Below are 12,956 nucleotides of genomic sequence, written 5' to 3'. Positions count from 1 at the left end.
TTCATTTGGCCATTACTACTGAAAACTTTGTGAGGTTTCTACTCTGAGTAGATTGCTGCTTTAAAATACACTTATTATATCAATATTTTCCATTTAGAATCTTTTCAATATTTGATAAGCTCCTTTAAACAAGAAGTTATTCACATAATAAGCAACACACCACTAACCTAATAACGGTCCTCACAATCTGACGAAGTATTTGCCACTAGAAGTGATCTTTTTCCTGAGAAAGTCATATTACAAAATGGCACAAGACAATTTAAATTTTCTTCAATTTTTCCCACCATAATATAAGATGGGAAAATCAAATTATATTTTGTGAGGAAAACACATTTCTTAAAGCTGTGTTTTCTGTCATTTTCCAAGCTACAGTTTTTTTTTAACCAAATTTAAATTAAGTGATGATTTCTATAAGGTAAGAAAATGAATACATGTGGAAAATTTTGGTTGGTGTTTAAACAATTTTTATAGGAAATTTTTACAAATGGAGAAACTAAGTCACAGAAAACCACGCTCAGTTTCAAGATTGAGTCTAACAGTACAGGTAGAAGTAGAACCTGGGTCTCTGATTCTCACATTAGCAGGTCGTGGGTGGTATTTTCCAAAGGGAAAAATAAATTATTTCGTTTGGTGAGTGATATTAACAAATCCTTTTTATAATATATAATATGAATTTCCATGAATATCTTTGGCATTTGTCACAGTCTTTGGAGGCTGAGATTTTTAAGTATTTTCCCCCCAAATATACAAAGACAGTGGAGGGGGGCTAGCTTTTAAGTAAAAAACAAAAACAAAAAAAAACTAATCTTAATTTTAAAATTACCTGAGTTTCATCCTGCATTATTACATAAATCAACTGTATAGTTTATGAGTCCTGTGAAACATAACAGAGGCCACCACACCTCACAGATATCACACATATGCATTCTGTAGCGAGATTTATATGACTAGAACTTACTTCACACTTTTGTATATTACAAAGTTAAATGTCTCAGTCTGATTTTTCATTAAATCCAACTATTCAAAGATGTCAAGCTTATTACAGTAGAATGATTAATTCTTATATTGTATGAATGAAGTTAGCCCTACATTCAAGTAGTTATACTATTGCCCCTGGTGAATGTCATCTTCACCTGGCTGAGATGTGAGCTGTGACATTTACATAGCTCAGATTGGCCATTTTCCTGGTAAATTTGCTTTCAATCATAAAACTTCCAATCTCCAAACTTTGTACGTGTAAGAGCTCAGGTAGGTTTATATAGGCATAATGTAGCAGTACAGAACATACCATGTAAAAAAAAAAAAAGTTATTTTCAAGTTTGTTTTTTTAAAGTGCTCCATGTGCAGCATTAAATTTTAGACTACAGAAATCCATTATGATGACTAGTAATAGTTTTACAAAAGATCAGAAATTAAACAAGAATAATTTGTTCAAGTATGAATGCATAGATTTAGAGATGCAAAGGCTCTTTAGGCACAAACGAATCCAAATAATTCTTTAAAAAATCCACTAGAATACATTAAAGGATGACAGAGGTGTTTACAGGGAATGTCAGAGCGTCAAAGATTAATTTGTAAGCTAACTACTATGTAAACACAGTGGTTCTAAGTTTTGGTAACAACTGTCCAACACAACAGGAACAAAAATAGAATACTTACTCATTCCTTATCAGAAATAAAAGCAAACAAACCTGTCTAGATATTCAGAAACTGTATCATAAAAACTTTTTGAGAAACATCATGGCTAATACGTTGCTTCATCCATGTTGTCGTCGCTGTCTGCACCAAAATCATCTCCATCTTCAAAGTAAGAGTTAATGTAGTCATTTTCCTAAGAGAAACGAGATAGTCCTCAATAAACATTAAAATGAACAGACAGTGACATTATTAAAGAATACAATAGAGGTTGTCCCATTAGTCTAAATTTACCAAATTTAGGTAATAGGAAAATACACCAGGCTTAAAAAACATATCTGCTTAAAAAATGCATTGGCTTTCACTCAAGTCTACCTGTGCCGCCTTCTCTCAGACCACCACCTCCTACTGTTCTCAGCTGTTCTCCTGGCATCAAACAACTAAGAGAATGTGAAGGGTTTCCCAATATATCTTGGTAGAATGATACAGTTACCAGGAATGAGCTTAACCACTACTTATTTCGCCAAATGCTCAGACGCTCAGGAAACAAAGCCAATTTACACTAGCATTCATTAGACTATACAGAAGTGAGGTTTTTGGTTACAAATCAAACTGAGCATAAGCAGAGACTTTTTGCCTGTGACCCTAATACTCCCCAGCATGTTTTCTCCTTTTTCAAAACGGGTGACGAAGAGCTTGACGATAACTAACACCATGATGAACCTGTAAATTTTTCTCCTTCTTCTGCCTGCCACCTCCTTGCATACTTGTTACTTTGCTTTTGACCCAATGTTAATGACTTTGTTCTTTGTTTGGTCTGATGCAAATAACTTTCTTTTGTTCTGTGACCACCTGTGACTTACAACTCCCCCACAGGAAAATCAGAGACCAGGTGTCTGAAATGTATGTCTTCAGCCTGATAAAGAGATGTCAGGCCTGTATTTCTTTAGTCTGATTAAGAGTCTTCTGTCACTATCTTGCAATGAGTAACTCCTCCAGCCAGGCCATCTGTGGACTACAAAGACACTTTTTGTAACCCTTGTAAGATTCTATATAAGCTCTAATGTAAAACTGCTCTTTGGGACTCCATAGAGACAGCCTGTGTTGCTGATGTATACATCTCCTGAATAAACTCTTTCTGACTCGGAGTACGTTTCATGGGCTCAACTGCTCCAGGGTATGCTTGCTATCAAAAAAAGCAAAAAAAAAAAAAAAAAGCCTCAAGATGAGTAAACCCAAACCTGGACGATGACATGTCACATTCCATCCAGGCCCCTCAATCTCCTCCTTTAGATGAAGAGGGATTAGGCCCTGGGGGAACATTCTAATTCTCATGACTGATTGAGACTATTATCCATGTGAATGACTCAGAAGCTAACCGTGCTTTCTATCTTTAAAGAATTAATTCAAAAATGCATTTTGGATACAGATTAAAATAAACTGAAGTGTTATCAGTCAGTTGGTGTGTATGAACTGTATTTGGATTCTGATTGGAACAAACTAAAAAAATGTTTTGGAGGCAACTGGGAAAATTTGAACACTGGCTTGATATATAATATTAAGGAAATATATGTCACTGTGTTAGGTATAACAATGATATTGTGATGTTGTTATTTTTGAGATACATCCTGAAATATTTATGGATGAAATGATGACTAGGACTTGCTTCAAAATAAGGGGGAGAGGCATAAACAGATTAGATTAGTTTGAAAGATTGGCTATGAATTGATCATTGCTGAAGCTGGGTGATGAGTCTGTAGGTGTTTATTATTGATTTTTTTTTACATGAACAAAATCTGCCATAATAAAAAAAAAACCAAATTAATCTCCACATCCCTACTGTCTACAACAGTAATTATGACTGAATAAGCAATAAACAGAGACTATTCCCAAAAGGCAGTTTTATTAGTTATTTTTTGAAGACTTTATTTTAAAGGGGGAATATATATACCCAGGAAATACATATAAAATAGAATGGCCAGAAGGTAATTTGAATTACTCAGATAAAAATTTCATTACTTTGTCTTCCCTGAACACTCTAAATCTCTGCATCAAGCTCAGATCCTTCCCTCTCCAGTAAGCTGGCCTGGTTTCTCTGTCGCCAAGAAATCCAACCATGTCTAGAAACCTGGCTAAAGCCAGGGGCCAGTGTACCTGAGAGGGGTGGCATGGTTGAGAGTTCAACTTAGGCCACCTTGTAAGTGAGAAACAGGCTAGGACACCTATGTGGAAATGTAAGAAAGCCAGTTTGTACATAAGAGTGGAAATGAGTTAGGAAAGGACACTCTACTATTCCAAATCGGGCATCTGCCACTTGTGTCTTGGACATGAGCACCTCCAAGTATGTTTAATGACTCAACTTAGGTAATTTTGTGATGTTGTGATCTTGATATAGGAATAAAGTAGCAGACCCTGTTGAAACTGATGGATAAAGTAAGAATTTCAGATCATCTCTAGAGTGAATTTATCCAAATTATCCTTACTCTACTATCAATACAAAATTGGACCTTGATTCAATGATACATTCTGTAATCTAAGAAATTATCATTTTTTTTTTAACCTAGTGATTCTCCCTACTTGCTGAAGACTCCTACCAGGCTATCTGACTCCAAATCAGATACAGATGTACATGCTTAAACGGTATGGGGCTTTCACTTGAGCCCTTGCTTCTTTAATTGCAATATGCAAAAGACAGAAGAAGGAAAAAATAAAACCTGAATACTGTCTTCAGTTTTATATACAGGTGTTACATAGATACTTTGCTCCATTTTACTCTTCAAAAACAAAATGCTCATCAAATCCGCAATATATTGAGTAAATTGATTAACATTAAAAATGCTAATTAATTAATTGCCAAACACAGCAAAGAAGCTGACTTTAAATTTAATTTCTTTAAAGGAACCCCCTAATCCATTCCTAACCCATCCTCACACTCAGAATGAAAATCATTCTATAACCCACTGGTGGTGCTCAGCACTCTGCTAAGGCTCGACACAGAATTCTCTAACAACTAGAATTCTGTTGTTTGGCTCCACTTTCTGCGTGAAGGTGCAATCATTGACTAAGAGTGAAGGTAAAGGTGGTAAAGTGGTGGGGGGGAGGGGGCGGTTAAGAAGAATGCAGATGATTTGAAATAACTGCTGTGGAGAGCTGACTTGACAAGAGAAACGTAGAAAACGTATGAGCCAGTAAAAGAGGACTAGTAGACAGTGAATTTCTAGTGGCACCAATTTCTGCAATTCCTCAGCAGTGCTCAATAGGCAGGTTTGAAGGGATGAAGGGGAAGACAGTGAACTGAACAAAGGCTGCCTTGGTCTAGAGTGTGTACTGGAGGACAAGGGACAAGAGTAATGGCAAGAAAGACTGCAAGGCTCCTTGAGGAAGGAAATAAGGACAGTGAACCAGTAAGATGGACATATAGGAACCCAAGGACTAGAGTCTCAATCTTGTCAAAGTGCACTGGGAATAAAAAAGAAACGATCTGGAAGGAGAGCTGGGGTCAAATGTGGTGTTTAATTTTAAAATGTTTTGACTTAAAAATTATCTGGAAGAATCAACAGAGAATACACAGGAACAGTCTTTTTAAAAAAGAAAAAAGCAGGGCAGAGACGACACACCCTATAAATATTAACAAATAATTAGAAGCTTCTGTTAACTGGAGCAGCTTAGTGATGGTTCAGGAATAGACAGACCAATAAAACAGAGTCTGGGAGCACATCTGAGCAGATAAAGGAATCTAATAGTTAAAAAAGGAAGGACGTCAAATCAACAAGAAAGGCAAATTATTTAACAAATGAGTTTAACAGCTGGCTAGCCAGCTGGAAACAGATAAAACTGTACCCAGACCTTTTCCTTTATACCAACATAAATTTCAAAAGAATCCAAAATTGAATGCAAAATAATTAAAGCATATAATAAAGGATTTCAGAATTGGAGCAGTCTGAGGTGAAGAAAAGATGCAGAGTATAGTGTGAGGAGCTGAAACAGAGTGAAAAGAAAGGTCACTGGAATGGAGATGAAACTCTCAAGAAAGGATTACTAAGTGAGGTATCTACAAAGTCCCAAAGAGGTGCTGACCAACAAAATTATCCTGCTCAAAAATGTCTCAACTGACTCCAGTTTATTTTTAAGTGCACCATGTTCTAACAGTTGGAATTCACAACTCCAGAGCACTGAGTCCTGACTCAGTCATACACCTGAGGTTGGACTATAATGTTCCCTAATAGTGTCTGGAGGCACTGAGTGGTGCAAATGTTTAACACACTTGGCTGCTAACTGAAACTGAAGGTTTGAGTCCACCCAGAGGCATGTTGCAAGAAAGGCCTGGCAATCTACTTCTGCACAAACAGCCACTGAAAGCCCTGTGGAGCACAGGTCTACTCTGACACACACGGGATTGCTGTGAGTCAGAGTCCACTCGAAGGCAACTGGTACTAGAGTCCCCATGCACTCTGGGCTTTGAAACACACTGGCATTGCAGGAACTCTCCTCAGACCTAAGCCCTTAATTACCTAAATCTCTGATTTAAAATTCCCTTCAGATAAATCGTAATTACACTAATTTGATCAACTTCCCAAACTTCTGCTTGCAAAGTTGCCTATCAAATTATTTTTATCTCCTAAATTCAATCTGGCGTCATTATAATTTCAAAGTTATAATAATTCTGTTGACACCAAGGACTTGATGACAGTGATAATAACATACTTCTGGTTCCCATCAACTTGTGTGTTTGCTAGTTTTAACCATATACCCTACGCCTGATGCCGGATTACATAATCCTCAAGCTTAGCGCTTTGTTACAGTTCCAAAATGCACCATTACCTCTTCTTGCTCCTCTTCGTCATACTCCTCCTGTTCTGCAGCATCATCTTCATCATCATCACCTTCCTTACTTTTCTCTTTGTTTCCTTCTTTCTCTTCAGTTTCCTCATCTGACTTTTCGCCATCATCTCTCTTTTCCAATTCCTGGTATAAGTGAGTTCCGTTAATTTATAAAGAAATTACTAGACTTTGACCCAGCCTTAGAAGAACATAGTTACCTATCACCCTATTCTTATTGTCTCTTACCCCCACCTAGGAAACTGTGAGCTTACTAAAAAAACAAAAACAAAAAAAAGGAGGAACTCACTGTCCTATAATTACACTACTATTTTATTTGATTTTGTTACTTCATTGTAAGTCTCAGGTAATGATGGGATTAACCGTCTCTTTTTTAATGCATAATGATTTATTTTTATAATTTCTATCCTATCTCCTTCTAAAATATTTGAGGTGAGTCAGTTTATGAAGAATTTTCAGAATGTTATTTTTCATTCTAACAAAAGTCTAAAAATGAAAACTATTAGTAAATTTCAAAATGCCTATGTTTTAGTTTAAAAATAATATCATTTAAAACAAAATCAAGTCATCCTGGGGTGCATTAGCTTATTTGCAGAGTATGTCCCTACCCCTTTTTTTCCTTGATGATTTATTTTCCCATCCTCAGGAATTTCCGCCTCTTAATGTATCTGGCAGGTTGAGAAGGAAAGCAGAGATTAAAACTCCAACCAGTGCTAATCAGTTAACATTAGCACTCATTAGCAACACTAAGAGAGGCGGCAGAGAGGAAATGCAGAATTAGAATAAAGCTTTTCCTTGCCTGATAAAAAAAAAAAAAAAACCTGATGGTTCCAGTTTTCCGCCCTGTTAAAATCACTACGATACTTTTCACAGTGCACACATTTTTTTTAACTTTAAAACTACATCTTTGTATTTCTATTATGAGTACCTACAATTTCTTTCTTTGATCAACAATCATCTATTTTCATTGTTATATCTGTTCACTACAGTGTACTATGTTCAATTTGCACACGCGATAGAATTTCACAGGTTTTCTAGGAGGTTGGCACCAGCAATATTTTCACATATTAACACTCATAGTTAACGTACAAGATCACTTTAGTTAAGATGTGATTACTCTTAAAAAGTAACCAGAACACTAATGCAGGAATCTGCAATTACTCCATTTCTATTCTAAGATAGAGATTATTTTTTAGATATAGTTGCTTTATAGATTATATATACGGAAAACACATCTTGCACTTGGAGTGACTAAAAAAATAAAACCAAACCCATTGTCCTCGAGTTGATTCCGACTCGTAGTGACCCTATAGGACAGACTAGAAAGCCCCCAAAGAGTTTCCAAGGATTCGAATTGCTGACCTTTTGGTTAGCAGCAGAGCTCTTAACCACTGGGCCACCAGGGCTCCACTTGGAGTGACTACAACTTAGATACTCCTTTACTGGTTCTTAAATATGTATTTTTTAAAAAATCCTTTTAATTATATTTGAACTTACAGGAATCAAAGGCAATAGAAAGACAACTACAGACAGACTCCCAATTTCTATCAAAATTAAAACTCCACCTTTCTGTCACCTCACAAATAAAGCCATAAGAGATTTATCTTGATATTGACCCATATGTTACCTTACGTGAATTATTACTACAATGCAATGCATGTAATTTTTCTGACAATTCCTTTGGAAAACAGTAACAAAAAGTGTTTATAGTTCTTTTGGCATGTCTATAATATTGAATGAGGTCCCTGGGTGGCACAAGTGGTTTGCGATCAGCTGCTAACCTAAAGGTTGGCAGTACAAACCCACCCAGAGGCAGAAGAAAGTCTTGGCGATCTGCTTCCATTAAGATTACAGCTAAGAAAACCCTATAAAGCTCCATTCTACTCTGTAACACATGGGGTCACCATGAGTTAAAATCTACTTGATGAGAAAGGTCTTTTGTTTTTTTAACAATAATGAATACAAGTACACATATATATTATGATGCTTCATTAATATTAATTAATATACAGTATTTTTATTACTATTTTAATCAGATTAAAAAAAAACATTGCCATTGAGTCAATTCCGACTCATAGCAACCTTACAGGACAGAGTAGAACTGCCCCATAGGACTTCCAAGGAATGAAAAGGCTGGTGGATTTGAACTGCCAACCTTTTGGTTAGCAGCTGACCTCTTAACAACTGTGTAGTTAAAAAGAGAATTGTAGTGCTCTATTTACCTTTTTTTTTTTACCTAACTCTGTGCAAGGTATACACTATAACTGAAAAAATCACGCTAGTAACTATTTTGTAATTACTTACAGAACTATTTAAAGGAGTTATATGAAAATATTTTTAAAATACAGAATTCATTCAGTGCTACATAGGACCTAGAATGTCTTCACTTCTATTATTGCCACTTCAAATATCTTTAAATATAACAACCATCGTCTTTATTCCTATCCCAGTAAAACAACCCATTGCCATCGAGTCGATTCCGACTCATAGTGACCCTAAAGGACAGAGTAGAACTGCCCCATAGAGTTTCCAAGGAGCACCTGGCAGTTTCGAACTGCAGACCATTTGGTTAGCAGCCGTAGCACTTAATCACCATAGAACTAAATCAAACCTATAAAATACCTAAACAAGTTAGCAAAGAGCAAATTCATGCAACTTTTACAAAATGACCTCTGAGCCACATACACTGTCTTATAACTTCATTCATTTTGTACTAGTTTTAGCTCTTCTACTTAGTAGCCTCCATTTCCTCTTCTGTGAAATCTCTAACCCTACTACTTTACAGACTTGTTGTAAGAATGAAATAAATAATATAATGCAAAAACACTTTGAAACAGCTCTTTTATGGACAGGGAACAGGTCTTCTAGCTCAAATATTATACAGCCACCACTCTGGAGCCTCCTATATGTCATGAAGAAATGAGATGCTCAAATATTAATTTACTTCTGTCTGATTATTCACACATTAATCATGAACTCAACTCTACGTCACTCCCTCTCCAGCCATAGATGTTTTATTAAAATAAAACCTACAACTGCTTTTACTGAAGAAACGAGCAACACAGGGGTCATCTGAAAGTTAAGTTTGCTCTATTAAAACTGCTTACTGGGATTTCTCGATTTAAAATTCCAGTTTTAACAATGTGTGTACTGAAAGAGGTGTTAAAATGTAGGGAATAAGGAGACACAATTTGTTCTGAGGAGAAACTACACGGAGACGTCCAGATCAATTAGGGAGTAAGATGACACAATTTGTTCTGAGGAGAAACCACACCGAAAGGTCCAGATCAATCTTCCTCAGAGCACGTGTCAGCATCTTCTCACCAGGAAGCTTTAAGAACAGCCAGAACCTGTGTTCAATCAATACAAGTTGGCTAGTTCTGCAACGCCACCTCCACCTATCATTCCATCAAAGTTAAATCTGGCAGCTATCACTGTTCCTTCATCAATCCTCCTGGCTGTGTTTTTAGTCATGTTATCTCCAGCTCAGGTACTGGTCAAAAAATAAATTAAGAGTTTCTGCTACCAAGCAGCTGTGCCACCTTAGCCATGAAAGTAATAGTTTCAAAGCTTTGACTTCCTCATTTGTAAATAAAGAATAATAGTAATAATAACCACCTGTGTCTGTTACAGAGCCCTGGTGATGCAGCAGTTAAGAGCTATCGCTACTAACCAAAAGGTCGGCAATTTGAATCCACCAGCTGGGTTTTGGTTTTTTTTTCTGTTTTTTGAGAAGTCTAAAGGACATACTGTATGAAAACAGTTCATCACAGACCATGGCACATAATACTTTGTCAGTATTACCTGCTATCATTAATTTAACATCGTCATCAATAAAAGATAATAATGCATTGATAAAAAAAAAAAAAAAACCCATTACCGTAGAGTCGATTCCAACTCATCCCAACCCTTAAGACAGAGTAGAACTGTCCCATAGAGTTTTCAAGGAACGCCTGGTGAATTTGAACTGCCGACCTCTTGGTTAGCAGCCGTAGCTCTTAACTACTATGCCACCAGGGTTTCCCATGCACCGATGATAGTGGGAGTAAATTGGTGTAACTGCCATGGATAACAATTGGACAATATTTATCCATATCACAATGCACATACCATTTAACATTTGACTCAAAGAATCCACTTCTAGAGATTTACCCTACATACGTGAAATTACATACTTAACATGTATTCACGTGTATTCATTGCAGCACTGTTTATATAGTAAAATATGATGAAACATTATACCCATCAATAGGGCATTGATTAAATAAATTATGGTTCATTCTTCAATTGTAGAAAAAAAACAAGGCAACACTACATATACTGACATACAACCAACTCCAAGATATTGTGTTAAGTGATAAAACGAAACTGTGGAAAGTGTAATATACTGCCATTCGTCATTTAAAACAAGAAGAAAAAAATCTGTATTTGCTATGCATAAAATATTTCTGACTGTCCACAGGGAAGGAACTAGATGTCTGGAGACAGGGATGGAGGGTGACTTTTCAGTGTATTAACCTGAACTCAACATTTTTATTTTTGAAATATTAAAACAAGAAAGGTAAAAAAATAAGAAAACTATAAGGGTACAGTTTTCACCCTAACAGAATCTTTTACACTTAAGACACAGAGGAAAAAGCATAGAAAAGTACATATACACCAAAAGGAGAAAAAATTGAGAGTTTTTAGAAGAAATACATTTTTGGCATGAAACTCATGTTTCTTTCCCCTTGCATAATTCAAATCGGGGGGAATGGGGTCATAATGGAAAAGGTAGCAGGTTATAAATGGTGAGATGTGTTGGCAAAGGAGGAATGGTTAAGTACTCGGCTGCTAACCAAAATGTCGGCAGTTCGAACTTGCCAGCTGCTCCGCAGGAGAAAGATGTGGCAGTGTGCTTCGGTACAGGTTACAGCCTTGGAAGCCCTATGGTGCAGTTCGGCTCTGTCCTATAGGATCACCATAAGTTGGAACTGACTTGATGGCGAGTTTGGTTTGGTTTTTTGGTATGTCAGCAAAAAAAAGTGAGTGGTTAAGAAAGACAGGATGGAACCTCCATACTCCCCCAGCCAAGAATGTTTAAACCTTCCCAGTTACCCTGTGTGCTGGCTTGCTTCTGCCAAATCCACATTATTAAAAAGTGAGAGAAGGCTGAAAGGTTGAAGTAAGAAGGCAAAAAGATGTATGACATTTTATATTTTTTCAGTTCACATGTAGAGTAAGAATAAAACCTTACCTCAATTTTTTTCAACACATCAGCAGTATTAGTGAGTGAAGTGACTTTGCCGGCATCTGTTGCCTTTTTGGATTTTGGGCCTACTGAAGTAAAACAACTAGTTGATGCATTTTTCTGTAACAACTCTGGATTATATTTCTTTGCCTTTCATATACTGTCTACCATAATGGTATGTCATGATCGATCTCATAATTTGTAGACTGAATTAATGTTCTCAAATAAATCATCACAGTGCACCAATTTTTCAACAATAAGGAGTAAACGATTATCACATAATAGGATAAATTCTCTAAGACCGTCACCTGATTTATTCTAATGCTGAAAATTTGGATTGACAATTAATATCACCAGGCCCAAAACTGCTAAAATGTTACCTCAGGTAGAAGCACTAGGGTACCAATGAAAGATTCTCATAAACCTGTCTTTCGCACCAGCTTTCTGCTCACTGATCAGTATACTTTATTTTAACCAAAGCAATTTTAATAGGTTTGCAAAATTAAAAAAAAAAAAAGAAGTGCAAGATAAATATGCATTCACCAAGAAGTTATACTCAGCGTGTATATATACATCATCTCTATGGAATGAAGATTAAAAATGGTTAAACTGAACACGCCCATCACAAATCTGGAAATTCAAAGCATCATAATAAACAAAATTAAGAATGTTAACAGTTTTGAGATACAAATTTTTTTTAGCCATATAAAAAATACTGCACTTTGAGGCTATTCTAAAACAGCACGGAAGACAGAACTAGTTCACATAGATCCTGCCTGTCTCTTACAAAAGCACTGTGATACGCTACAAACTGTCCCATCATGATCAGAAGTATTACAGTTCTTTTCCAAAATCCAACTAAATACAAGAAATTAACTTGGTAACGGGGGAAAATATGGCCCAGAAAGATGTAATTTTGTTAAAGATTAACATTTAACCTACAGAAGAAGAAATTTTTTAGACTGGTGGATGACCCATAACTGACGAAATGACAATTTACTGTGTTATACCAAATTATTCCTTTGGGAGTCACTGGTTCATGGCTCCCAAACATATATTTTGCTCAAACAAAAGTAACAGATTTAATTGATGGATAATTTTCTCTGCTCCAATCCCTTGGGAGCAAAGAATGTTTAAGGTGAACCGTGCTACACACAGTTTCATAGATGTATAAGATCTCAATATATATTATAATATTGAGCCAAAAACTATTAGCTAAGGATATAATTTATTTACTCCATGAAGTCTTTTT

The 12,956-nt window shown here is 36.1% G+C and overlaps 1 protein-coding gene across 8 annotated transcripts in view; it reads right to left on the bottom strand.

Annotated features, from left to right (window-relative positions):
* Window positions 1–377: 377 nt before the first annotated feature.
* POLR3G (RNA polymerase III subunit G) overlaps window positions 378–12,956 on the bottom strand; it is a 47,311-nt gene continuing 34,732 nt past the window's right edge. For 6 of the 8 annotated variants that reach the window (XM_049867436.1, XM_049867445.1, XM_049867421.1 and 3 more), the window contains 3 exons: window positions 11,711–11,793; window positions 6,457–6,600; window positions 378–1,831 (listed from right to left, as the gene is read on the bottom strand). In XM_049867436.1, coding sequence (XP_049723393.1) covers window positions 1,745–1,831; window positions 6,457–6,600; window positions 11,711–11,793 — 314 coding nt within the window. In that variant the 3' untranslated portion in view covers window positions 378–1,744. The remainder of the gene's footprint in view (window positions 1,832–6,456; window positions 6,601–11,710; window positions 11,794–12,956) is intronic. The other 2 variants (XM_049867467.1, XM_049867459.1) reach the window with 2 other exon arrangements.

The sequence above is a fragment of the Elephas maximus genome, chromosome 2, assembly GCF_024166365.1.
Source record: "Elephas maximus indicus isolate mEleMax1 chromosome 2, mEleMax1 primary haplotype, whole genome shotgun sequence".
Lineage (NCBI taxonomy): Eukaryota > Metazoa > Chordata > Mammalia > Proboscidea > Elephantidae > Elephas > Elephas maximus.
The sequence above is the reverse complement of the archived record's forward strand: the minus strand, read 5'-3'. Positions and strand labels throughout refer to the sequence as shown.